The sequence below is a fragment of the Balaenoptera ricei genome, chromosome 16, assembly GCF_028023285.1.
Source record: "Balaenoptera ricei isolate mBalRic1 chromosome 16, mBalRic1.hap2, whole genome shotgun sequence".
In the NCBI taxonomy this organism is placed as follows: domain Eukaryota; kingdom Metazoa; phylum Chordata; class Mammalia; order Artiodactyla; family Balaenopteridae; genus Balaenoptera; species Balaenoptera ricei.
Genome location: NC_082654.1, coordinates 109,398,015 through 109,425,542, shown reverse-complemented (window position 1 = coordinate 109,425,542; position 27,528 = coordinate 109,398,015). Strand labels below are relative to the sequence as shown.

Below are 27,528 nucleotides of genomic sequence, written 5' to 3'. Positions count from 1 at the left end.
CACGTCTGCATCATCTGCTCTTTGCCTGGATCTTTGCTCGACTCATTCCTCCTCCTCCAGCTCTCTGTGTCACTTCCTCGGAGTGGCTTCCCTTGATCACCCCATCTTACCAGCACCCTCAACCTCCACCCCTTCGCTCTCCACCCCTCACCATGCTTTCTTTGCTCGACAGCACTTCCTGATATTTGCATGACTGTCATCTATCTTCCCTATCTGACTAAGCCCTGTGCCGGCGGGGACACTGTTTGCCATCTGCTTTGCCACTGCTTCCCGGGGCCCAGAAATGCCTGGGACAGGGTGGGCCCTCAAAATCTGTTGAATAAATGAGTTCCAGCTCATGATGAGTTTTCTCTGCTCTGAGTGCATATAAAACCGGCCCTTTTCACAGTAACTCAAGGTTGCCTTGTCTCGCTCTCTAGTTGTGCTATACAGATTTAGCAAAGCGTTTTCTATTTACTTGGCATCTGGGAGTGACAGGGCCTAGCATATTTAAACAACATAAATGATGCTTAAAACTTGCTAATGTGGCTCAACTTTCAATCTTTTGCTATCTGTTAGAGAAGGGACAAAGTTGTTTGTACCATCACAAGATCAGCTTTTATTTCAACATAAACATTGTCTCAGACTATATGACAGAAAAAAAAAAGACCAATGAGAAAAGAGAAAACATATTGAGAGCCGTATCTTACTATGATAAATGTAAACATTTGCTTTAAACAATAATTTCTACTAGCTCGGGTCCAAGTAGTCGTATACTGGCTCTTTGTTACGTGAGTAGACTAAAGAATAAAACTAAAATTCAATATTGATTTTTAAAACCTTGTCTACATTATCATTAACTCACTACCACCATTAGCAAATAACCAATGAAGTCAAACAAAATACACTGTAATAGACTCTCTGCTGTACTCAAACAGTCTGAAAAAGAAGTTATGGCTTCAGGTCTTCCCTGGTGGCACAGTGGTTAATAATCCACCTGCCAATGCAGGGGACACGGGTTCGAGCCCTGGTCCGGGAAGATCCCACATGTTGCAGAGCAGCTAAGCCCGTGCGCCACAAATACTGAGCCTGTGCTCTAGAGCCCACGAGCCACAACTACTGAGCCCGCTGTGCCACAACTACTGAAGCCCGCACACCTAGAGCCTGTGCACCAAAACAAAGAAAAGCCACTGCAATGAGAAGCCTGCGCACCGCAACGAAGAGTGGCCCCCGCTCGCTGTAACTAGAGAAAGCCCGCGCGCACCAACGAAGACCCAACGCAGCCAAAAATAAATAAATAAATAAATTCTAAAAAATTTTAAAAAAAAGAAGTTATGGCTTCATATATAAGAGGGTCTCAAAGTATCTGCATTTATTCATTGAATAAATAACGCCAGAGCCAAGATAAGGCAATGTGCTAGATGCTGTGATCTGTACCTTTTAGGCCCCATTCAAAATGCTATGTTGTAGAAATTAAAAAAACTATAGAAGTGGTCATATCGTAACAAACATTTGGCTAGGTGAGTGACCTAGCCAATTAAGTCTTTTTAAAAGTACGATACTTCAAGTGCAAAGGCAACCCTGCCTGACAATTACAGAAATTAAAATGCTCCAGGAAGTTAGGCAACTTATTCTGAGGGTGAAAAGTCTTTCGAAAACTAAGTTGCAGCACATAATCACCTTCAGATTACATAATATCTCCCAGAGACACAGTTGTCTACTTGTTCCACCCTACAAGTTTTTCTGGTGTCAATAAAAACTATTTAACCACGTTATTATTCCAAGGTCATATTATTTCTTTTCACTATTTAACAGTATTAGTTCTTTTAAAGTTTTTCATTTATACGTTGGAACATGGGTTAATCTAGCCTCCTGTGCTTTTACAAACACTAGCAAACTTGCTCTTCTTTGTGAACAGGCCATATGGATCTCAAGCATTATTACGAAACAGCCTAAGCATAATGCAAAAATAATAGTTACAGACCCTTTAATTTTTCCATCTAAGGATGAGTCCAACCCAAATAGTTTGCCTGTGTTGGTGATTTGTTTTTTGTTTTGGCTGCGCCCCACGTCATGTGGGATCTTAGTTCCTGGACCAGGACCAGGGATTGAACCCGTGCCCCCCTGCAGTGGAAGCTTGGAGTCTTAACCACTACACCAGAGAAGTCCCTGTGTTGGTGATTCGATGTCCTGAAACAGAGTAGGCTTGTAAAAGGCCAGGTTCCACGTCTATCACAGAACTGTGGCAACTGCGAAGAACCAGAGCAAGCAGGATGCTCCAGCTGTCCTTAAAATACCCGGTTCTGCAGGAAGCTTCCGGCAGACAAAGGCTCGCCGGACTTCACTGGGGAGAGGGCTTATGGGATCCATGGACAGGACACTCAGAATGTGAAGTGACCTGCAATACTGAAGAACAAACTTTAAGCAGCTAATGCTGTTATATCTTTTATACGATGAAATTTAATAGGCTCTGTGTTTAGTTCATTTGTCAGTTCCTTACTGACATCTGGAAAATGCACCTGATTTATAAACAAAGTGAATGATACAGGCCAGGTCTTCAGGATTTCAAGTACCCGCACAAGGACAATGAACTTGCTCTGAAATCCACCCCAAAGGGCACGATGGCACAAAATGGTGTTTCTGTGTCTGGAGACTATTCACCAACACTCAAGCCACCGAACCAATAATGAAAATCTACTTCATGGGCAGAGACATCTGAATGAAAAGTCTTTGGAAACGTCGAAGGACATGAAGCCATATTTAAAGTGGGAAAGGAGAGACCTCAACACAGTGCTTGTAAAGCTGAAGGAAAGGGCAGTTTGATGTAGGCCACTAGGCAAGACGGGGGGGGGGGGGGGGGCCATGGGTTCCCGAGGAAGGCCTCGGTTTGCAAAGTTCTATCCAAATGAACCACTTATTGTACCCAAAGGCCAAACAGCACCGTGAAGTTTCCAGAAAGCCCCGATATTTTACAACTGTGTCTTCGGCAAGCAAGTCTGATCTGCCTTTCTAAAAAAGGCACCTGAAAGAAACCCGGCAAGGTAAGTGTACCACGTGCCCCAAAGCAAGTAACCAGGGTCCAGATGGCCTTCTGAGCCCCGGAAGGCCGGAGCAGGAGGGGCTGCCGGCATCGGGAGGCCGACCCCCGCCTCCTTCCCCCGGGCACCTGGCCCCGCGGAGCCCGCCCAGCACCCGCACCGAGGTGGGCTGCGCGGGGCGCGGTTGCGTCCTCCCCTCCCCCACCCCGCCCTCACTTACTGTTGCTGGACTTGAGGTCCCGGTGCAGGATGGGCACGACGGCCTCCTCGTGCAGGTAGAGCATGCCCCGCGCGATCTGCACCGCCCAGTTGACCAGCACGTGCGGGGGGATGCGGCGCGCGCGGCGCGGCCCGGGCGCGCGGGGGTCCGGGGCGGCGTTGGCGGCGGCCAGCGCGCGGTTGAGCGCGCCGCCGCGGGCGAACTCGAGCACCAGGCAGAGGTGCGGCTGCCGCAGGCACACGCCGCGCAGCTCGATGATATTGGGGTGCCGCAGCATGGCGAAGAGCCGGGCCTCGCGCCGCACGCTCTCGGCCGCCGCCGCCGCGTCCTGGTCCGGGTCCCGGCGCGCCGCCTTCACCGCCACCTCCTGGCCCTGCCAGGTGGCGCGGTACACCTGCCCGAAGCCGCCGGCGCCGATGAGCTCCTGGAGCTCCAGCCTCTCGAAGTCGACGTGCACCGGCGAGCCGGGCCGCGGCGGCGGCGGCCGGGCGGGCGGCGGCGCGGGGCGGGCGGCCGGGCTGCACGGTGCCACGTAGTTGGCGGGGAAGATGCCGAGGCGCCGCTGCACCTGGCCGGCCCACCAGCCCTCGTCGCCCGACACGGCGGCGTCCTGGGACAGCACCTCCACCAGCTGGCCGCGTCGCAGGCTCAGCTCGTCCTCGCCGCGCGCCTCGTAGTCGTACAGCGCGGCCCACAGCCCCGCTCCCGCCGAGGCCGAGCCGCCTGAGGAGGCGGACGACGACGACGCGGAGCCGGCGGGGGCGCCCGGCGCCGGCGACCCCGGCCTGTCAGCCGCGACCTCGGCGCCCGGCAAGGCCATGGGGGGCGACGGCGAGGGCGAGGGCCGAGCGCGGGGCGGCGGGCTCAGCCTCGGGGGCGGCCGGGGGCGCGCATCGTCCGGCAGGGTCACCGCCTGCGCCCGGGAAGGCAGGGAGGAGGAGTCGGGGCTCGGGGACGGCGGGTGTTCACGGGTCCACTACCCGGAGGCCGCGGCTTCAGCCCCCGTTCCTCCTCGGATGCCTCTGCTGCTGCAGCGGTCCCAGCGGCTGCCTCGGCTGTCGCTCCATGGTGGCGCGCTGGGCCTGCGGCCGGCCTGCAGCACGATCGGCCTAGCCGCCGCCTGAGCCCGCCCCCAGGGCCCGCCCCGGCCCCGCCCCCTGGGCCAGACACCGCCTGCGCCCGCCCCCTCCGGGCCCGCCCCGCCTCGCCCCTCCCCCACGGGCCGCCCCGCCTCCAGGGACAGCCCACCTCACCTGCGCCCACTCCGCCCCCAGGGCCCGCCCACCGCACCCGGCCCGCCCCGCCCCCAGGGCCCTAGGTCGACCCCGAGGCTCGCGCTCTGCGGCTTTGGGTGTGCCGCGCACTTGTGTCCCGGGAGGCGGAGCCAGCCCAGGGCTGCGAGAGGTTTCGGGGAAATTGAAATTAAGCCCAAAGTCAGGTTCGGAGACTACTATTCTCCACTCTTCTCTGGAAGCCGGTGGCAGCGGGTGAAGAGGATCTGGTGTCTTAGGCGGGACGGAGAGTGGGCTGAGCGTCGCGGTGCGCCCCGGGACAGGTCCAGAACAGATGGAGAGCGGCTGCGGACCGCTCACTGGGCGGCGTGCAGCCCAGGACTGAGGGGTGACGGAGCACCGGGCAGTGAGCCGCGGGTCAGCGGGGAGCTCATCCTTGGTGACAGATAATCCCGCGTCTGTCTTTATTGTCTGCTCAAAAGGGAAAGGACCTGTGAACCCATAGATTCGGGTGTAGAAGGCATTGGCAACCACGGAGTGCTCGAGCCCCTGGCCTTACATATTCCCTAGGGAAGGCGAATAAAGCTAGAGGGTCTGTTCACAGAAAAGTTAAGTCCTCGCCGATGTGCTGACTTCGTTTACCGGGTGTACGTCAACATCCTGGGAAGCAGGGCCTCCACCCTCCTCCATTTGCTTTGGGTCGCGAACGATCGCCTTCTGATAGCGTCAGAAAGTGAAGCTTTTATGTTTGGAGGCTAGGACAGTTTCAGTTCTAGGGATAGGAAGGAACTTTGGGATTTTCTTGTATGAACATGTTTTCTTCTCTGTAATTTTTGCATTCATTAATTTAGAAAAACCATCTTTGAGGGCTTACTGGTGATGAGGGCTGTGGAAGGGAGTACCATAATTAGTTCTCCTGAAACAGACTGCCACTGTGAGATGTACCCAGCCTCTCTTCCTCTGCGGCCGAAAGCAGCAGTGCCCAGCCCAGTGTCACAGGGCCTTTCCCTCTCCACACTGTTATCCCTCCATGCTACCCCTATTTACAGTTCCTGCTACAATCGCGACAGGCCACAATATCCACACACCCGTGGATCTCTTCTCTATATTGATGGAGATGTTGGACAAAACCCTCCAGGTGTGAATACATCTAATTTCATTAATATTTATTTAGCACTTACTCTAGCCTAGTCTCTAGGTGTAAGAGACTAGGCTAAGGATTGGAGGTTACAAAGCCCCATATCTGGAGAGTAAGAGACAATAAGTAAGTGCCAGGACAAAAGAATAAGCCAAGTGTCCTGGGCTCAAGGCAAAGGAACAATCCATTATGCCTGGATTCTCTGGGGGATGCTTTGATGAGTGTCATTTGAGCTGTGTATGACTAGGATTAACAGAAAAAGGGAAGAAGGACATTCCAGGCAGTGTGAGCAAAGGCATGTGAGTACAAATAAACAGTGGGCTCAGTGAACCGCTAGAGGTTGGGAGTTTCCTGTGGCAGGAGGTGAGGCTACAAAGGTAGAAGAGAGCGCAACTGTAAAAATCCTAAAGAAATGAGAGTGTCCTGTAGGAGGCCAGCGTTTCCTGAAGTGTGGGTCCTTTACTACCCGAGAACAGAGACACTATTTTGCTTTTATAAAGATAGGACATATAATAACATTGAATTACATGTTAAGAAAGTCATTGCCTTTGCAGTTTTCTTTCAGTCTTTCAAATTATACCATTTATTGGCTGTGTGACCTTGAACAAGTTACTTTACTTCTCTGTGGCTCAGTTTTCTCATCTGTAAAATGGGAATTATATGAAATAGTACCTGCCTCATAGGCTGGTTGGGAAGACTGAATAAATTAATAGATGGAAAGGCTTGCGAAGGTGCTTAGCACATAGTAAATTCTCAATAAATATTAGCTCTTATTGTGGTATATATATACAATGGGATATTAGCCATAAAAAAGAATGCAATAATACCATTTGCAGCAACATGGGTGGACCTAGGAATCATCATATTAAGTGAAGTAAGCCAGAGAGAGAAAGACAAATACCACATGATATCACTTGTAAGTGGAATCTTAAAAAAAAAAAAAAAAAAGATACAAATGAATTAATATATAAAACAGAAATAGACACATAGACATAGAAGACAAACTTGTGGTTGCCCAGGGTGGTGGTGGGGAGGAGGGATAGACTGGGAGCTTGGGATTGGCATATACACATTGCTATATGTGAAGTAGATAACCAGCAGGGGCCTCCTGTGTAGCACAGGGAACTGTACATAGCACAGGGAACTGTACTCAGTATTTTGTGATTGCCTGTAAGAGAAAGGAGTCTGAAAGGGAATGTATATATATATGTATATATGTATATGTAAACATATATATATAGCTCACTTGGCTGCACACCTGAAACTAACACGTCATTGTAAATCATACTTCAATTAAAAAAAAAAAAAGCTGCCAGGATGAGCTTGGTCACCCTGTGTGTAATGATCTAACAGGATCACCGCATCAGGGTGTCAGTGACAGGCCATTAAGGCAGTAAACTAGGCGTTATTTATCAGGGTATCTTTGGTGCAGATGCTGTGCATTTAACTTTTTAAGCCCCCCTCAAATCATTTGGGGAATGAGGCTTGGAATGGATAATTACACTGAGAAAAAAATATTAGCTCTTATTATTAATACCCTTTTCAATGAAGAGAGCAAGCAGTTCCTCTGATCAGCCCGTTTAGCAAACCTAGTTTCTAATTATTTTGTTTTTCTAGTATTTACATGTATGGTTGGCCACAGATAGCCCCAGGGTGCAAGTTTTGTTACCACATGAGTTTTGATTTTCAGAGCTTTTTAGGTTCTAGAATTGTGGATAAGGGTTTGTGGGAAATGTTCAAGATAACCCCACCCAGGTTTCTAGCTTAAGCAGTTAGGTGGATGGTAATGATGTTAAATGACCTAGGGAATAGTTTAGGGAGAAGGCTTTTTTTTGGTCATGTTGTATTTGGGATGAATTGGGGACAACTAGCTATAGAGTAGGAATGTCAGAGAATCAGGAGATCAGAAAGGAGAGCATTTATGGTGGGAACGGAGTTTTGGAAGTAATTCTCTAAGCCAATGTCGAACACTTGACATGAACTATTCGGGCCACATAGAGAGCAGGGGGACCCAGTGTGTGCTTCTGCGTTAGAAGCCCTGTCCACAGCTGGCAGACATCCATCCTGGCAGACATCCATCCTGGCAGACTCTTCCTGCCCTTCAAGGACTCTCTGCTGCCTTCCAGGACCTCAAGCCTCTCAAGCTCCGGAGGGATCCGTCCTCAGGGCCTTCTAAATTAGCTAAACTTGACCCCTTGCTTGACTCACACCTGATACAAAGAGGGGTACCAAGTGGTTATGACTCTCCACACCACGATTCAGAGACTCATCCTGTGGACCCCACCTGAACCTCCAGCAGTGTGATCCCCTGGGACCTTTTCCCCATTTGGGACCTCTGAGCAGGAAACTGTCCTGGCAGGGAGTCTGTTTGTGCTTGATTATTCCTAAAATTCATCATTTGTTACTTTCACATCTGTTTTTTTTTAACCCTCTGAATCTTACAGCTGGGGAAGTAGCATAGGTGTCCTGTGCTACTCAGAGGTGAGTGCTGTAGCCACGCCCACTCTGTCTGGCCCTGCTCATTCCGCCAGGAAGAGAGTAACGAAAGAAGAACAGAGTGTGAAGACAGAACCGGACTGACAAATATATTTAAATAGAAGTTGATAAAAATAAGAACCAAGGGGGAAGACTTTAAAGAATCAGACAAAGAGGGTAACAGGTTGGTGTTAGTGAAAACAGAGGGAATGGCCATATGGATTTTCTCTCTTAAAAGAAAAAAGTTGTGGGGACTTCCCTGGTGACGCAGTGGTTAAGAATCCACCTGCCAATGCAGGGAACACGGGTTTGAGCCCTGGTCTGGGAAGATCCCACACGCCACGGAGCAACTAAGCCCGTGTGCCACAACTACTGAGCCTGCATGCCACAACTAATGAAGCCCATGCGCCTAGAGCCCATGCTCCACAATGAGAGAAGCCACCGCAGTGAGAAGCCTGTGCACCGCAACGAAGAGTAGCCCCCCGCTCACCGCAACTAAAGAAGAAAGCCCATGTGCAGCAACAAAGACCCAACCCAGCCAAAAAAAATGCTGGTTCTAGAAGGAGAACCAACCCTTAAGAATCACCTTCTTGACATACAGATGGCCCATAGACACATGAAAAGATGTTCAACATCACTAATTTTTAGAGAAATGCAAATCAAAACTATAATGAGGTATCACCTCACACTGGTCAGAATGACCATCATCAAAAAGTCTACAAATAATAAATGCTGGAGAAGGTGTGGCGAAAAGGAAGCCCTCCTACATTGCTGGTGGGAATGTAAATTGGTGGGGCCCTTATGGAGAACAGTGGCCTTAAAAGACTAAAAATAGAGCTACCATATGATGCAGCAATCCCACTCCTGGGCATATGTCTGGAAAAGACAAAAACTGTAATTGAAAAAGATACATGCACCCCAGTGTTCAGAGCAGCACTATTTACAATAGCCAAGACATGGAAGCAACCTAAATGTCCATTAACAGAGGAATGGTTAAAGAAGGTGTGGTACCTATATACAATGGAATATTACTCAGCCATAAAAAAGAATGAAATAATGCCACTTGCAGCAACATGGATGGACCTAGAGATTATCATACTAAGTGAAGTAAGTCAGACAGAGAAAGACAAATATCATGATATTACTTATATGTGGAATCTTAAAAAAATGATACAAATGAACTTATTTACAAAACAGAAATAAACTCACAGAGATAGAAAACAAACTTATGGTTACCAAACAGAAAGGGGGGATAAATTAGCAGTATGGGATTAACAGATACATACTACTATATATAAAAGAGATAAACGACAAGGACCTACTGTATAGCACAGGGAACTATATTCAATATCTTGTAATAACCTACAATGGAAAAGAATCTAAAAAAGAATATATAATGTATATATATATTTATATATGTATATATAACTGAATCACTTTGCTGTACACATGAAACATTGTAAATCAACTGTTCTTCAATAAAAGATAAATTAAAAAAAAGAATCACCTCTTTGGGAATCTTACTGTAACTAATTACCACTGCCTCTATTATCTTAGCTCAGCAGTTCTCAGAGCATGGTCTGTGGGCCCCTGAGAGATCCCTGAGACCATTTCAGGAGGTCTACAAGGTCAAAATTATTTTCATAATTACACTAAAATTATTTGCTTTTTTCACTGTGTTGACATTTGCACTGATGGTGTGAAAGCAATGGTGTGAAATCAAGGCAGTGGTACTGAATTGCATGAGTAATGATTGTATTCTTCAATGTTTCACACTTGCAGTTAAAAAAAAAAATGCTGTGTTCATTTTGAAATGTCCGTGACAGAGCAGTAAAAATTTTATTGCGGGACTTCCCTGGTGGCACAGTGGTTAAGAATCCGCTTGCCAATGCAGGGGACATAGGTTCAAGCCCTGGTCGGGGAAGATTCCCACATGTCTCAGAGCAAATAAGCCCATGCGCCACAACTACTGAGACAGCACTCTAGAGCCCACGGGCCACAACTACTGAAGCCCGTGCGCCACAACTACTGAGCCCACGAGCCACAACTACTGAAGCCCGAGCGCCTAGAGCCCATGCTCAGCAACAAGAGAAGCCACTGCAATGAGAAGCCCACGCACCGCAATGAAGAGTAGCCCCCGCTTGCCGCAACTAGAGAAAGCCCGTGCGCAGCAATGAAGACCCAATGCAGCCAAAAATAAATAAATAAAAATAAAGTTTTTAAAAAAATCAGCTTTAGTTGTGTGCAGGGAGACAATTTATAGTGAAAAAAATAAAGAGTAAGAAAGTGGAGATGGGGAAAGTTAATCTAGAGCTGCCCTTGCCGTCCAGGATCTTATAGAGTCAAGATTAACAAATAGGAGGAAATAGCAATACGAGAGGGACATACTGCTTGGGCTGTGTGGAGCAGTAGAGGAGTTGAAAGGCAGTGGAGATCTGTGAGAAAGAGGGTGACATACAAGGTGACCAACTGTCCCAGGTTCCCGACACAGGCCACTCAGGGCTAAAATCCCAGGATGGTCACCCTCACGGTGAGATGGTGTAACAGAGGAGAGAGAACTTTCAGGGTTGGTGGGGTAAACAAGTGGATGGTAAAGACAGGATCATAAGAGGATGAAGAAGAAAACATAAGGAAGAAAGGACAAGGATTTTGGTGTTCACAGGCCATTGTCATGACTCAACGACAGGAAAGAATATTTTCTGGAGAAAAGCTAGAAAGGAAGCCGGATTAGAAAGGACTTAAAAAATGAGTGGGGTGTCTGGACATGAGGAGAGATGAGAAACCCTGGAGGGGTGAGGAAAAATATTCCCTCAAGAACTATGTGTAAATTCTTTAAGACATGGAACAATCTTCCGGATAAAAAAATGGTTCTTAGAATTTTTAGTTACTTTTATCAGACCTTCATACTTCTAGGTGTAAAACAGTATATTAGGAACATTAGCAGTTCAATGGAATTGCTCAAACTATTTAAGACAAAAAGCATTTTGATTGATGCCCTGGAACTTTGGAAATGCCAGCTATCATGAATTATTTACCTTGGATTACATTTGGGAAATGGTGTGTGTGTGTGTGTGTGTGTGTGTGTGTGTGTGTGTGGTGTTTCACCAATGTGGTATAATTTGGTATAACGGCAAGAGTCTGCAGACAGTCCTGGGTTCCAATCTTGACTTTGTCATTACTTGTTACATGACTCTAAATGTTTTTCCACTGTCTCTGCAAAATGGTAGAACAACAGTATCTGCCCTGTGGTGTTGTTCTGAAGATTCATTGAGCTAGTATATTAAAGCATAGCACTTAATTAGTGCTAATAAATGTTAGCTTGTATTATTTTAATCTTCATTACTATTCATAGAGGAGCCATTAGAATAGAAAATTCAACAGAAAGCATATTTATCCTTTTTTTTTTTGGCTTCCATTTGGTATATTTTCCCATACAAGATCAATTTCACCTGCCAAGAAAAATTCTAAAATTTTCACAGGATGTTCAGAATTAAAAGTTGGGATGGTAATTTCCAAGGGTCTTGGGCATATGACATCACAAAACATAATGCTTTTTTAGTAAACCAAATTATACATATTTGCAAGTAATTTTTATTATTATTTATTAACTTTTATTTATTTACTAACTTATTTATTAACCAGTATTCTTGATATTCATTCATCATGGACCATGACACAATAAAGCCAAGTAATAATAGAGATAGTTTGCAATAGTGGTAGAACAGAATATACAGAAAAACTGGGTTCATCTTTCAACATCTTTTATTGTTTTTTTTGAGTGTCAGGCAGTAATCTAGGTACTTGGGATATTAAGGTGAACAAAACAAAGGAAGTTCTCTTTTATCATGGAACTTATATTTTAAAGGCAGTAGGTGGGAAATAGAATAAATATGCAAATTACAATGCATATTAGAATTTGATAAATACTGTGTAAAAATAAAAAGGAAAGCAAGAAAAGATGCATCAGGAATGGGGGCGAAGGTGGAGTGAACTGGGGCATTTTGTGGTGGTCAACAGGGTAGAGAGGATGGCCTCGTTGAGAAGGAGAGATTTGAGCAAAGACTTGAAGGACAGAAAGGATTGGACAGGCAATTATCTGGAGAAAGATTAAGTGAGCAAATACCACAAAAGAGTTCACAATGTACTTTGACTTTCCCGTTGTCAGGGGAAGGCCTAGCTCATTACCTCAGTGTTGTAGCTGCGGAGGTATAAGTGAGTGTGGTAAGCAAAAGGCAGCATGGAGTACTTTCTGTTGTTGTTGTTTTGTTCTTTACTTAGACTACTTTATTTTTTATTGAAGTACAGTTGATTTACAATGTTGTGTTAATTTCTGCTGTACAGCAAAGTGATTCAGTTATACATATATATATTCTTTTTCGTTATGGTTTATCACAGGCTATTGCATATGGTTCCCTGTGCTATAATCCGGTTCTCTGGCTTCCTTTTCATGAGTTTAAAGATGTGGGGTTAAATGAGTAATAATAACAATGACGACAATGGCGATGATGATGATTCATCAATTATAATAAGTTAACACTTACTGGCATGTTCTCTAAGTGCTGAAGCTTTGAATTCGGTCTGTGTGTCAGGTTGCTGTTTATTCCCAAAGTTGCACCTGGCTTTCAGCTTTGGACAGAGTCATCATGATTTTTAGAATTTCTGTAACTTTAATCACTGGACAGGACTGGCCCCTTGCCTGTCCACGCTTAAAGTTACAGATTCCAGTCAGGGCTACTCAGATGCACAATGAACTACTTCATTGAATAATACAACAATGTAAAAACCTGAGTGGTTTCAGAAAGCCAAGGTCTTTTTTAAAACTCTTTACGATATCCCTTCTAAAGGAAAGCTACAAAGCTCATGACCTTGGACCTTAGATAGGAAGGTCGTCATTCCCCTCTGAGTTGCCATTTTTGTACATTCTGTCCTATCAGAATTAGGTTTCTTTTATTTGTAATTTACTAGACTCTTCAAATATAATGACTAATTCTTCATAAACTGCTAGAAATATTAAACAGAGGACACAGAGGACAAAGATGATTAAAAAAAAAAAAAAAAGAGCAACTTATCCTGCTAAGATTGTAGTGAATAAACCATAGGCTAATGGGTTTATACTTGCTATGTTTCGTTTTTATTAAGTGCCATCAGCTTGCTAGTTACATTACAAAACATACAGTAAGTTCATGTTCTTGATCAGAATGTCTAATTCTTGGACTCATGGCTCACAGACTCATGGGTCTGTTTTTGTGAGCTGACTTTTCTACTCTGAACAAATTTACTCTGTTGTGCTCTTTTATGGTATTCATTCTATGGAAATGATGGTTTCCTGCACCCCAGATCTATCTTGGGGGTCTAACCTTCCTAAAATAGACTGAGACACACAACAAATTTACACCACTGACCTTCTTAGAGACCTTGGGCTTTGGTTTCAACAGCCCAATTTTTTAATCTGCATATAAAATTAGAGAAATATTAACATAGTCACTTAAGAATACGATGAGTACCATGAGAATTAATGATAACAAAATTAAACAGCTCTTTTGAAATTCTTAGAAGAAAAACACTAAATAAATCCAAGAATTTTTTTTCTATTACTGCTTTCAGCATATGCTAATTCAGCACTGATCTACATGGTTCAAGGTTCTTTCATGAAGTAATCGCTTTCTCTAAGTCTTTTTAAATCTCTGCTGAAATTTCTTCAGAACTCTTAAATCAACCCAGCTGACCTTTTCTTCCTTTAAACACAAAGGTGGAACGTACCAGTTATAAGTACCCTGCTTCCATCCATTCCTGCTGCCACCATTTCTCCTGCCTCAGTGTTAGTTTTAATCTCTGTAAGAATTTCCAGGGCCCAAAGCCACAGCATCTGCGTCATCATGTGAACTTCCTGATTTTCTGGGTGTTACTGTTACCTTCTAGGTTGGTTTTATTATCCTGAAGGAGCTGATGAATGTGAAGTACTTTGAAAACTGAAATGTGTCCTGTAAATGTCAAGTATTGTTTTGTGGTTGCTACGTACAGGATTATTTGAAGTCTTCCTAATCTTTTCTCAAGTCACTTGATAGAGTTGAGGCTTCAGTGAGGGAAATCCTCTAGGGAGTATCTATTTCAGGGAGGATTTTCTTATCTAATAATGCTCTTGGGCAAACTGGTTTTCTATAATAACAGTAAGAATACCATTAAAAAAAAACAAATGCAACCTCTCAAAGATTAGAAATTTAACATCTTAAAAAAATATTAACAAATTATGGTATATTCAACAGGTAGAATCTGAGCCCCAGCTTCCACTTATACTGGATATTGATTTTCCTTAATATTAAGTTTGGTACTGGAAACCTTATTTTTCCTACTTTGATGGCTTCTAAGTCTGCTTTTTCAAGTGAAACTAATATTCTTTTAGCAGTTTATTATTCCCTTGACTAGTTGTCTCCATCTTTTAATATTTTCCATGTTTAGAATCCATCTAGAAAGAAGCTAGAAAATCTGCTATGTGTGTGTGTCCTAATTATTTTTGCAGCCATAGTTTAAAAAATATTTTCTTACTGTGACTGAGACTGACATCTTTTCAGACATTTGAGTCATTTGAATTAACCTTTCTGTGAACTATCTGTTCTTTCCCTTTGTCCATTTTTGGTTGGTCTTGTCTTACTTCTTGTTGATTTTTAGGAGGTCTGTGTGTATTAAATGACTTATCTATATGACTTAAATATGAGGTGCACATATTTTTACTGGTGTGTCTAGATTTTTTCTCCTTGTGTGATTTTTTTTTGGCTGTTGTTGAACACTTTATTTTTATTTATTTATTTAATTGAAGTATAGTTGATTTACAATGCTGTGTTAATTTCTCTTGTACGGAAAAGTGATTCAGTTATACATACAATTTTTTTTATATTCTTTTCCATTATGGTTTATCTGTGACTTTTTTTTCTTTAATGAAGATGTTTTCTTTTCTTTTTCTTTTCACTTCTATGTAGTTGAATCTTTTCCTTTATGGATTCCAGGTCATAGTAGAAAAGACTTCCTTAGTTCTTGAAAATGATTTTCCATAAGTTTTCGTTTAGTGTTCCCCCCAACCCGACCCCCCTCCATCCTTCTAGCTCACTGACATTTCTGTCTACTTGTGCCCTAGGACCACAATATTATAGTATCGGCTAGGACTAATCCTCCTCACTAATATTCGTTTCCAGAATTTTCCTGGCAATTCTTCTTATTTATCTATACGGGACACAAACTAACATCGTATGTGTAAGCAGCACCCAGATCAGGAAACAGAGCACCAGTAGAAACCCAGGAACTCCTTGCTCTTCCTTCCATCACTGTCTCAACATCATAAATTAGGTTTCCCTCTCTTCAAATTTTACAGAAATGGAATCAGATTGTGCGTACTCTTCTGAGCTCATGGTGCTCAGTAAGCTTTTATTCGTTAAGATTCATCCCTGTTGTGGGGTGTATTTTTAGTTTGTTCCTTTGGGTTTCCTAAATTGGGATTATGTTAGGGGTTGCAAACTAATTCACCAAGACTTTGTAACATTGAATCTTCCAGGCTCACAACTTTCTACGCCCTTCCATTTGTTTAGTATTTTTGTTTGCTTGTGTCCTTTGATAGCTCTTTAAGGTTTTCGTCATGTGGATATCTTCTCTAATACTTTGACCAGTGTTCCCAGACCACATGAAATAATGATTTTGATAATGGACATCCTAAATTTACCTCCTTTAATGGGTACCCTTTAGGTGATGAATCATCTTTGTATTCCTGGAATGAATCTCCTTTTGGTTTTTATGTGTTGCTGCATTCACTTTGCTAATATTTAATTTGGATTTTTGCATGAATATTCATACTCGTGATTGGGTATAGTTATGGCATTTTATTTTATTTTTGGAATGTATGTTATGTTACCTTCATGTAAAGGATTTGGAAATGTCTTTCTTCTTTTTCAGTGTTCTGAAACAGTTTAAATTACACTGGAATTACCTGTCTCATAGAAGTTTATGTACAAATCTGCTTTGCAAGAGTTTGGGTCTAGTGCTTCTTGAATGTATACCATTTTTATAATATTCTCTATTTCTTCTGTAAGCTCATTGTTTGCTTTAGATTTTCTCTCTTCTGGGGTGAGATTTGGTAATTTAAATTTTCCTAGATAATTACCCATTTCACCTAGGTTCCCACATTTATTTACATACTCTGTAGCAAAGTATTCTCTTATGATTATTTTAATTTCTTTCTTTTCTATTGTTTTATCCTTTTTATCTCTTTTTGCCTATTTATGCTTTCTACCTTTGCTTCTGTTCAGATGAGCTACTGATTTATCTATTTTATTGCCCTCCCCCTAACAAAACTTTTGTGTTTTTGTATTTATTTATTAGTTCTATTGTTTTTCTTTTTTCTAATGATTAATCTCTGCATTTATATTCATTACTATTTTCCATCTGCTTTCCTTGGGTTTGTTGTTGTTATTCTTTTCCTTGAGTTCAATGCTTAATTTATTTTCATTGTTTCTTGTGTTAATTAGGGTAGGCTAAGCTGCAGTAGCAAATGGATCCCCCATTTTGGTAACAACACAATAGAAATTAATTTATTTCTATTGTAATTTATTTCCAAGTAAGAAGCAGGCATTTAGGCTGGTGAATCAGCTACACCGTGCTGAGGCCATTCAGGGCCCTGGTGTTCTGCTTTGAAATCATTCAATTATTTTTTGCTAAATGGAACCAGAAACAGTCAATATTGCACACGCATTCTTTCTTTTATTCTTTCCCAATTTTCTTCTCCAGAGTCATAGGCTCAGTAGCTGTTGGTAGGTCATCTGAGTCCCTGAAGAGAACACTTTTACCAAATAATTTAATGCTGCATAACTTGGGTCTCCATCTTTCCAGCCTGCAAGATGTTTCCTTGCTCAACAGCTGCTAAGCCAATGCCGACTATTTTAGGTTTTATTACATTTGTACACTATTTCAAGGTAATAATTTCTGTGTTAGGGTAGGTTGTGCTGCAGTAACAAGTAAACTCCCAAAATTTAGTCACTTCACAGAATAAAAATGTATATCTTGCTTATTAAAAGAATAACTGGACAGGAATTCTTGCTTTATGCAGCTGTGTTTACAAGCAGATATAAGAATAGAGGGATTATAAACAAAAATATATTTGTACTTTTTTTATATGTACTTGCATAGTTACCTTTATGGGTGCTCGTTATTGCTTTGTGTGGATTGGAGTTATTGTCTAGTGTTGTTTAATTTCAGCCTAAAGACGCCCTTTTATCTTTCCATAGGGTTCTGTAGGGTGGGTCACTGAGCTTGGGATGGAGGAGGGGTGAGAAGAGCCCCTGGTAAAATGTCACAGACTCTACTGTCTTACCTAAGTTCCTTACTTCCTCTTGGATGGATGATTTGCAGTTCAATCTATGGCTTTGGTTAATTTTTAGGGTTCTGAAATGATTGTTCTTAGTTGCTCTGCCTGTATTTTCATTGCTTTTGTGGGAGAGTGAGTTCACCAAGGTCCTGCTCTGAATGGAGATGTCAGTTGCCCTAGGATCTATCTTAATGTTAATTTTTTTTTTTTTGTCATTTTGGGGGTAGGGGCATGAGGCACCCTTTCAATGTTTAGGTAAAGTCCTCTTTTATTTCTGAAAAGTTTTAAAATTAGATTTTAGAATACGCTTTGGGTCCTATTTCTATTCTGTTCTTCAGGGACACTAATTTGTATATAAGGTTAAAAAATTGTTTTACATAAATAAAGGCCACAGTGGCCTTCAGAAGACATGAACAAACTAATCAGGTGAAAGAAGAAGTGTCATTTTGGAGGCAAGCTTTCCAGAGTATTGAATTCACCCTTGTTTAAAGTCTTTTCTTGCTTTGCTATGTCAGCAACGGGCTGTATTTTACTGCATCTGATGCAGCGCTCTGGTGCCACCTAGTGCTACAAGTGAGTAAAGGCCACTCTGCTTTTTTCTTCACTTTTTTTCAACAACAACAACAATAATAATAACGGGTGTTTTCTACTTCAAACTTGACTGAGTTATAATATGCAGTAAAAAGAACAAAAATGTGTTTTACATTATGTTTTTACTCTTAGGCAGAATGAGGCATATTTGGGAAAATCTCAAATGATCTTGGAGTGAAGGGTTAGTATTCTATTCATTAGGAATTTTTCCTAAATGCAGTCTTGTTGTCTTTATTTCCATACTTCTTCATGCCTACTGACTGAGGATTAGCCTGTCTTTTCTCTGCTCTCTCCAAATTCTTTATGGATGCTCTATGAAATCCCTGCATCATTATAAATAATCTCTGCTCAACAGCTGCTAAGCTCCAACTCCTACACAAAGAACCTACCCTATGCCTGCACTTCTCTGTGCTCCTTCTCCATGTGTGTCCTCCATGTCCTGACGTTATCCTCTCTACTGTATAATTCTACCTCCGTTAGAAATACCTTACTTTAGGACTTCCCTGGTGGCACAGTGGTTAAGAATCCGCCTGCCAATGCAGGAGACACAGGTTTGAGCCCTGGTCTGGGAAGATCCCACATACCGTGGAGCAACTAAGCCCGTGCACCACAACTACTGAGACTGCACTCTAGAGCCTGTGAGCCACAACTACTGAGCCCACACGCCGCAACTACTGAAGCCCGTGCGCTTAGAGCCCATGCTCCACAACAGGAGAAGCCACCGCAATGAGAAGCCCGCGCACCGCAATGAAGAGAAGCCCCCGCTCATCGCAACCAGAGAAAGCCCGCGCGCAGCAACAAAGACCCAATGCAGCCAAAAATAAATAAATAAATAAATTAAAAAAAAGAGAAATACCTTACTTTATATTTCTGACCTCTTTAAAAAAAAGGTTTACAGGTTTATGACTTTCAAGGTAATATAAAAAGTTTCAATAATAAAACATAATCCATCCAAAAGAAGCCAAGAAAGAGATGAAGAAAGAGGCAGCCACTCCTGATTGGTAGGTGGCAGGTTTAAGAAGCAAGAGAACTTACATACGGGGCTTGTCTTGGGTGGCCACAAGACAGGTAGATCTCCATGCCTGCCCGCCAGAAACTTAAAGAGTTTATATAGAGGCCTTAATGGGGTTCAGTCAGGTATACAGTCCATATGGTCCAACCACACATTACTCTCTCAAGGCTGCATCCTTGAAGTGGCTCCTAGCATAGGGATGGTGGGCAGGACATACCTTCCAGCAATATGCCTTCCATATGGGCATCTCCAAGAGGAGACATATATTCAATTCCATTGTAGCATACAGCACATTTAATTGCAAGTCTCTGTTGATTTGCCTGTCTCCCCTTGTAGTCTGTGAACTCCTTCATGGTAGTAACTATATTTTTTATATTCGCTTTCTCTCCTTCAACAAAATGCCTGGCACACAGAAGGTGCTCAATAAATATCCTGATGAATCAGGCACGAATGAATAAAGGCACGCCTTCAGTGCAAGAATAGACCTATGTCTTCTGGACTCAAGCACATGAGAGTAATCCTTTACTGTGGGTCTTTTCTGTGGAGTTGATTGATTGATTGATTGATTGATTCATTAAACATGTATAGAGTGCCTGGTAGGTTTCAAGCGATGAGCCCATATTAAAAGAATCATCCTCTGTACCTTTGAGAAAATGACTCTTTCAGTACAGAAAGCAGTGTTATTATATGTTGGTTAGTCATTCCTGCAGATGAATGCTGAGTAGATTAAAGAGTGGTTAAAGCTGAAGACTTACACACCAGTGTGACATTGGACTTCCACGTCCCCGACCTGCTCCTCAGGATGGCCCTCCCCTGGTTTCATTTCCGCATAAGGAGGCTTATGCCTTTACTGGGCCTGCCTAAGGCGGCCAAGAGCAAAAGCTGCTGCAGACCAGAGCATGGCCGGGGCATATACAGGTGCACATATCAGGTGAGGTAAGCATGATGCAGAAAAGGCATGTTTGGGGATCATGGCATCTTTCTAATACTCGTTCTTCCCCAGAGGCCCTAACTCACACGAGGCTTTCGCTGCTCATACCTAAGGAAGACGTGTTCCCTTTTATCTCCACGCGTCCCAAAGCCTGCTGTCTGCAACAACACGAAGCTCATTTACTTTAGGTTATCAGTTACTAATAATGAGAGCTTCCTTTCCTCATTCTAAGACAGCAAGTTCCTCTTTATTTCTTCCCTGTCGAAAACCTGCTTTCAGAAGAGAATCTGAAATTTCTCTACTATAAAAGTTTAAAAATTATTAGTTCAATGATACCCTCTAGTGGGTCTTCCTATCTAAACAGTATACCCGATTGATGCCTGGGATTATGTTCTAGGAAACATATACAAAGGCAGGTAGCCTAACTGAGGCTCCTGAAATTATTCCCGAAAGGTGGTTATTTTCGTTATCTGCCAGGCTGGACAACAGCAGGGCAGAGGAGAAAAGGTCAGGGAGGAAAAGAGATCAGGGTCAAGGGCGCAGGTAGAGCTTAGCCAGTAGAACGTCCGGGGTCAGCAGTCAGTTAAGGAGAATAAAGCTGTGCAGGCAGTGCTCAGGGCAAGAAATTACACTGAGTGATGTGTGACAGGAGCTGGAGTTACATAACTATTTTGGTGCAGGCTGCAAAAAAAGGCAAAGGCAAAGGACCGTGTCCTGGTTTGTCTCTTCTGCCTGAGAACATCTTTGATTTTTAAGCTTTCCACGCTCCCTAATAGGAAGATGAGGTGAAAAGGTCGGGGGGAGCTGTCAGAGGTAAAAGAAGAGGCTGGAGGGACTCAAATTCTTCTCGCCCTCGCGCCCCCCTCGCCGCCCTCCACCAAGGAAGGCCGGTGGAGTGAGTGTAGGCGGGCGCTGGGCGGGGCCTCTGGAGCATCCGCCCAGCAGCCGCCTCTGAGCACCATGGGAAAATCCTTCCTCCCGCGGACATGGCGTCTACCTGCCCGGCGACAGCAGCCGGCGCCGGCGCCGCGGTCCGCGGGTGCGGGCAGAAGGGCAGTTGGAGCTTCGGTGGTGGGGCGGAAGGAGCTGGAGGGGGCGGCGGCGGCAGCGGAGGCGGCGTTGTCGTCGTCGTCGTCGGTGACGCCGCGCGAGGGCCCGAGTGTTAAAGCTGAGGGCGTCCGGGCGGCGGACGGCTGGCAGCGGGCCGCGCGGCGCGCGCCGGCCCCGGGACGCAGGCATGGGGTCCCGGGTGCTGCAGCTGCTTCGGCAGGGCGTGTGGGCCGCGCTCACCGGCGGCTGGTACCACGACCCGGATCAGAGCAAGTTCACTAACAGCTGCCACCTCTACCTGTGGCTGTTCCTGCTGCTGCTGCCCCTGGCCCTGCACCTGGTGAGTGGCGGCATTCAAGCCCTGGGGAAACCTCCGAGTCTGCCTCGGGATGGAAAGGATGGGCAGTGATTCCCTAAGAGGCGGGATGGGGAGGGTCTTCGAGAATTTGGGACAGAGAAAGTAACGGGAAAGGAGAAGGGGCTCTCCGGCAGGAAAAAGAAGTAGGAAGGACTTTGGGGGCTCTGGGACTCATTACGAATTGATGCCAGCTGTGCCGATGAGTCAGGCTCTGCGTGTCGCTGTGGATGGTTGAACCTGTTTTGTACGTGCACAGTCCCAGGCCCCTCGGCTGGGTACCTTGTGATAATGTTTGGTAGAGGCCGCTGTGCATGATAGCCAAAAGGCAAAATGAAATGTTAAAAGCAAACCTGTTTCCGTTGTTGATCTTTTAACCCCTTTCCTCCTTTCTTGTTTTGCTTTGGGAAGGCAGGTTCAATGATCAGTTGCTCAACTGGCGATTTCCAGATCACTGTGTAAAGAAATCTGTAGAAAAATGTAATGATGGATCAATCTAATGTAATTTATTTGACCCTTTAGTGAGGTTACACAGTTGAGTGCTTGCTGAGTAACTACACAGATGACCTTCTTAGGTAAACAAACCTTATTGAAACAATGTTTAACCTTACTTGAAAAGCTCTACAAGCAGGGTACTCCGTGTCATATTAAATGTTAAGAATCTAATTTTGATATGTCTGTTGAAGGTCTTTATTCCTAAAACATAATTTGATCATGTTCTCCACAGCAAAAATCTTCAGTGAGTTTGCATGGCTGACAGAATCCCAGTTTGACATTAGAGGTTGTCTGTGATTTGGCTCCCATTTATTGTTTTTCTGGTAGTTTAGACACAGGATCAGAATTCTGGCTCTGAAGTCAGGCTGCCTACATTAAATTTTGGGTTCACCTCTTACCAGTTCTCTGACCTTGGGCAAGTTACTTTTACCTTATCTGATTTTTAAAATTTTCTTACCTGTGAAATGAGAAAAACACTAGTACCAGATGTGAAGTGTTGTTTTGGGGATTAAATAAGCACATAAAGCTATCCATCTTTCTGGCTTGACCTGGGATTGGACTCAGACCTGGTGTAAATTTCCGTTTTGCTACTTATTAGCTGTTTGACCTGATAGTTGACCTATCTAAATCTTAGTTTTGTCATCCTTAAAATAGATGGGATAATGACCATTTCATGGGAAAAATAAGTAAATTTCATGTAAAAAGCACTTCACACAGTGGCTAATCCATGGAGACCCTTTAATAAATGGTTTCTTTTTAATAAATGTAAGTTTCCTCTTCTTCTGTGACCTTGTCCCTCCTGTTTCCTTAGCCTATAGGGCCCAATGTTTTCTCTTTGTCTAGAGGGGCAGCGCAGCAGAGAGAAGAGGAACACAAGCTTGGGTTCAGTCCTTGTTCTTCTGCTTACTGGTTGTGTGAGCTCAAGCAAGCTTGAGCTTTCTGGTGTGTAAAGCAGGACTAAGAGTACCTGCCTTATAGGGTGCATAGGAGGATTGAATGAATTAATGAATAGAGAACTGAATGAATTAATGAACAGTTGATTGAATGAATGAATGAAAGTACTTCTCAGTACTGACTTTATTTTTTCCCCATCGTTCACTTGCCAAAATCGAAAGCCCACTGGAAAGGCCATCTCTGTCTAGGCTTCCCTGATCCCACTTACCTAGAATTAATTTCTCTTCTCTCTTGCCCTAATACCATTCTGTATTTCATGTCAGTACTATGGCACATTTTGAATTCTGTACTTCGTTGTTGGAACATGTTTTTACCTCTACTCCTGGGTTGTGAGCTTTTTGATTTTTTCAGGATGTGGTTTTTGATTTTGTTGATTCATCTTGGTTTTCCTTGTTGTACCTAGCAAAGTGCCCTGCATTTGTCTCACAATGATCTCACACATAATAAACTGGTAGAAATAAAATCAACCTGCCTCTCTTTCTCTTCCAACCAGCATTAGGTTGTCTACCTCACAACATATTTTTAGTATTTCCTGATAATGATCTAATCCCACTCCTCAGCAACAACCAGAGTAACATTTAATGTATATCCCTGCAGATGTTTTTTTATGAGTACGGGCTCATTTTTACATAACTCCTTTTAAGATTTGATGTATGCAATGCTTGGAACCCTTAATTTCTACCTAATTATGCTTCATTGAGTAGCTTGATTTCTACTTTATATTTGTAAGTAGGAAATTGTCCTTAGTTAAGCTCCTCTTTAATGATATTTCAAAATAATTTTTGGCTAAATCTCAAGAGTTTAGAAAGCAAAAAACTGATACCTTAAATACTTTAATTCTTATATCAAACCAGTTATACTAAAATTTCTATGTTTTTATACCAGTGTGCTTTTAACGATTGCAGAGTCATTTTATGTGAGTGCATTTATTACATGGCTACTTTTTAATATATAGCCTATCTTATTGAAAAAAATGCAGGTAGTCCTTTCTTGCTCCGGTCTCTGAAAATAACCTTAGAAATAAAAGACCCTTCTTCCCCAATGCAGCGTTCTGTTCTCTGGGTTTTGATGCCTAAATATATTTTTCTGCACTTCAATGCTGCCTGTGATTTTTAACATCTTTCTCTGTTTGTTCCGCTTTTGAGAACTTGGTCCAAAAAAATCCCTGGCTGCTTGCTGAAGTTCTGTTATTTAAGGGGCCCTGAACTTTTCTGGGTTTTGCACAATTTGATTAAACATGTTTAATCAAGACAGTTCCACTGCAGGGAGAATCCACACTTTTATTTAAGGGGGACCTTGAATATGTAAATTAAAATTTTATTATTAATTATTGAGGCAAACTGATCTCTAAGCCCCAGCATTTACTTAGGTCTGGTTGGAAAATAGGTTATTTATTAGCATTTATAAGCTATATATTTTCAAGAAATGCTCAAAAGTATGTACCTAAAAACGTTAGGTCTATTTAGATAATTTGGAAAGAGTTTTACTTTGTTTTATTATCAGCCTACTTTTAAAAAAAAAAAGTTTATTTATTTACTTGGTTGCGCTGGGTCTTAGTTGCGGCAGGCGGGCTGCTTAGTTGTGGCAGGTGGGCTTCTTAGTTGCGGCTCACTGGCTTCTTAGTTGCGGCATGTGAACTCTTAGTTGCAGCATGCATGTGGGATCTAGTTCCCGGATCAGGGATCAAACCTGGGCCCCCTGCATTGGGAGCACAGAGTCTTAACCACTGTGCCACCAGGGAAGTCCCATATCAGCCTACTTTTAATTTGGACCAACTGAAAGATGCGTTTGTCATTAGAGATGTTTAACCTTTCATTTATTACACATGGTCTTGTACTTATTATTTTGAGATAACCAACAGAGATTCATGTAGAGCTTTAGGACAGGAGCATCCTGGGCATGATTCTCACCCTTAAGAAGTTCTGACAGCACCAGGCTAGTGTCAAAAGACGTCCCTGCTCTACTACCTATCAACTGTGTGATCTTGTGCAAGTCTCTTCACTTCTCCGGGCCTCAGTTTTCTCATCTGCAAAATGGGGATAGCGAGTTTCGCTTTATAGATTTAAGCAACTGAGATCCAGAGGGAGTGGGTTACTTACTCAAGACCATCTAAGTAAGAGTAGTGATATTCAGAATTTTAGCTGAGGTCCTGTTGTCTCCAAGTCTGTGGCCTTGTCAGAGCACTGCGCCGCTGACCTGCTGTTCACGAGGGCATCCGAACTCCCTGAAACAGTGACCCCTCATCAAGGGAAGTTCTGATCATACTGGTGGTAGTAAGGTCAACCTGAGTAGTGGAAAAAATGGGGTGGAGCCTTCACATTCTTCAAGACCCCGTGCGGGGCAACGTTATATATGATTTTCACACAGAAAACCTGTCCTTTATTTTATGGCTGTAGCTTTATGTTTCCTCTGATTTTCTTGTCTGTTAGCCAGACTTGCTGTGTTTCCAGTTCTGCTTTTTAATTTAGCCTTGGAGACTTTTTTGATAAGAACCACATCATTTCTAATTGCTCTAATTATAATAAAATGGGATTACCTGTCACGGGGCCACGTAGCGCCAGATGTACAGTGGGTGCTCTGCACGCACTAGCTGTCATTGTCACACCTAGTTGGTGACTCTTTATCACGCTCTGTGGCCACTCACCATTTGGGTACATAACTATTTTTCTTTAGGTCTTGTATGTCTTTGGCCACCCCTTTTTTCACTCCTACTTCTAACATAGAAGATGAGTTTATGTGAATTATGGAAAGGTGGTCTGTCCAAAAAGACACCCTTTCCTGGCTCAGGACCTGGGGACTGGAGTTCAGCCAGCATTTGACCCTGTCAGCTGGAGGCCTTTGTGCAGGGTGCAACCTGCACAACCTGAAACAGCAGGCCTGGCTGGTCCGTTTGATTGTTGTTACTTTGTTGGACTGCTTGGTACGTTGCTGGTCCCAAAAGCGTAGCTCTCACCCTGGTCAATCCTAGCACTCATATTCAACTTCTTCCTAAGAAAGGCTTTTTCTGCTGTTGAATCACATGGTCTATACTTTGTCTCCTTTGATTCCGAGAAGCTTGTTGTCTGGTCCTTCTGCTTGTGGGGACCTTATTTATTCTCACACTGAGATGCATGATGCTCCCCACTTTCCCATAATCCACTTGAGTGTCTGAATGTCCTTCCTCCTTCCCTCGCCTGTCTGAAACAGAGTGGGTTCGAAGTGCAAGGGCTGCAGCTTAGGGATGCTTGAAGGCATTCTTCCCCGGGCCCTGGGCTTCCAAAGAGACTCGGGCTGAATGCCATCCCATGCGGTTGTCTTAAAAATTTTGCTGCTCCAGATGGTTGTTTGGACTGTGTGTATGAAGGGCTTGGCTCTATGGGGACTTTGCTTTCCTGGTGCAAGCACTTCTACCAGGGATGTCCCCATCCCTAGGGCATCCTAGGGCAGTCGTCTTCAATCTTTTCAATATGGCCTTTCTTGAGTGACGTTGCCACCCTCCTGCAAAATTCTTTCTGCTTCTCCTCATCTTCTGCCATTTAGACACATGGTCGTCTGCCAGCCAGTTGTGTTTTGTGTCTGTAACGAAAGAACCGGTACCTGCCTTGTTCTAGGATGTCGGCCTCCGCAGCACTCTCCAAAAAGAGTACTCTTTCCCCCTTTCCTTTCCGTTCTAGTATTGCAAGTTCATGACTAATTTTCTGGTGGTTAAATTTTATGTCTCTGACCTCACTGGCACTTCCCTTAATTTCTCCCAGTTAGTGACTAGTTTTATTTGGATGCTGCTCTCCTTAGATATACTGTTATTTTTCCAATTGTAATGTCTAATACTTCATTTAGTAGGCTTGGTGTGATTTATTTATTTACTTAAATTAAAAAAAAAATTGAAGTATAGTTGTTTCATGTTTTGGCTGTTGGGAACAGTGCTTCTGTGAACATAGGGGTGCATGTATCTTTTAGAATTATAGTTTTGTCTGGGTATATTCCCAGGAGTGGGATTGCTGGATGGTGTGATTTATTGTATACGGAAGGTGATACTTATCAGGTGATTATTGTTTTCTGATTTTAACCATTTGGTCTCTCAGATGATTCCTTTTACAAGCCACCCAACTTTATTCCCATTATGTCTGCTCTAAATCTCTTTTCTACGTCCCATGACAGTAGAAAATGGACTAGCTCTTAATGGTATTCAGATTTTTTCCTTTTCTTCTGATGGATTTTCCCCTTTAACATCATCATTATTATTATTATTATTACAGGTAATATAACAGCCAACACTCACTGAGCACAGAGAGACTGGCACTGTTAAAAGAGCTTGGCATGAGCTAAATAAAGCATATCTTTCTCACAGTAACCCAGAGAGGCACTGTCATTATTCCCATTTTACAGTTGATGAAACTGGCATGTAGAGGTTGGTTAACAAGCTTCAGGATCCATGGCTAGCCGTGACCTAACCAGAATTAGAGGCCAAGCAGTTGGAGCTGGTACCCCCTCGGCCACACCACATTGAATACAGGTAATTTCACAGCAGGACCATCTATTTTCTGCACATTGGCATGAAGAGATCCAGAAACTGAACAGGTGCAAAGAAGTATGTAGGAAAAGTTAACTTTCCTCCCACACTTGTCTCTAGTACCTCATTCAAGAGGCAACCACCACACACAGTCTCTTGTGTGTTCTTCCAGTGACATTTTATACACGTGTGAGTGGAAGTGTGACGTGGGGCTGCTAGGTTT

The 27,528-nt window shown here is 43.4% G+C and overlaps 2 protein-coding genes across 14 annotated transcripts in view; one reads left to right on the top strand and one right to left on the bottom strand.

Annotated features, from left to right (window-relative positions):
• The window catches only part of MAP3K21 (mitogen-activated protein kinase kinase kinase 21), a 139,004-nt gene extending 134,645 nt beyond the window's left edge, over window positions 1-4,359 (bottom strand). For all 8 annotated transcript variants that reach the window (XR_009498073.1, XR_009498074.1, XR_009498075.1 and 5 more), the window contains exon 1: window positions 3,238-4,359. Coding sequence is in view for 4 of the 8 variants with exons in the window: in XM_059900893.1 (XP_059756876.1) it covers window positions 3,238-4,057 (820 nt within the window). In the remaining 4 variants the exon portion in view is untranslated. The remainder of the gene's footprint in view (window positions 1-3,237) is intronic.
• The window catches only part of PCNX2 (pecanex 2), a 305,993-nt gene continuing 281,574 nt past the window's right edge, over window positions 3,110-27,528 (top strand). For 4 of the 6 annotated variants that reach the window (XM_059900885.1, XM_059900884.1, XM_059900883.1 and 1 more), the window contains exon 1: window positions 20,937-21,352. In XM_059900885.1, the coding sequence (XP_059756868.1) occupies window positions 21,200-21,352 (153 nt within the window). In that variant the 5' untranslated portion in view covers window positions 20,937-21,199. Of the gene's footprint in view, window positions 3,182-20,936; window positions 21,353-27,528 lie in introns of those variants that run through there. The other 2 variants (XM_059900886.1, XM_059900887.1) reach the window with 2 other exon arrangements.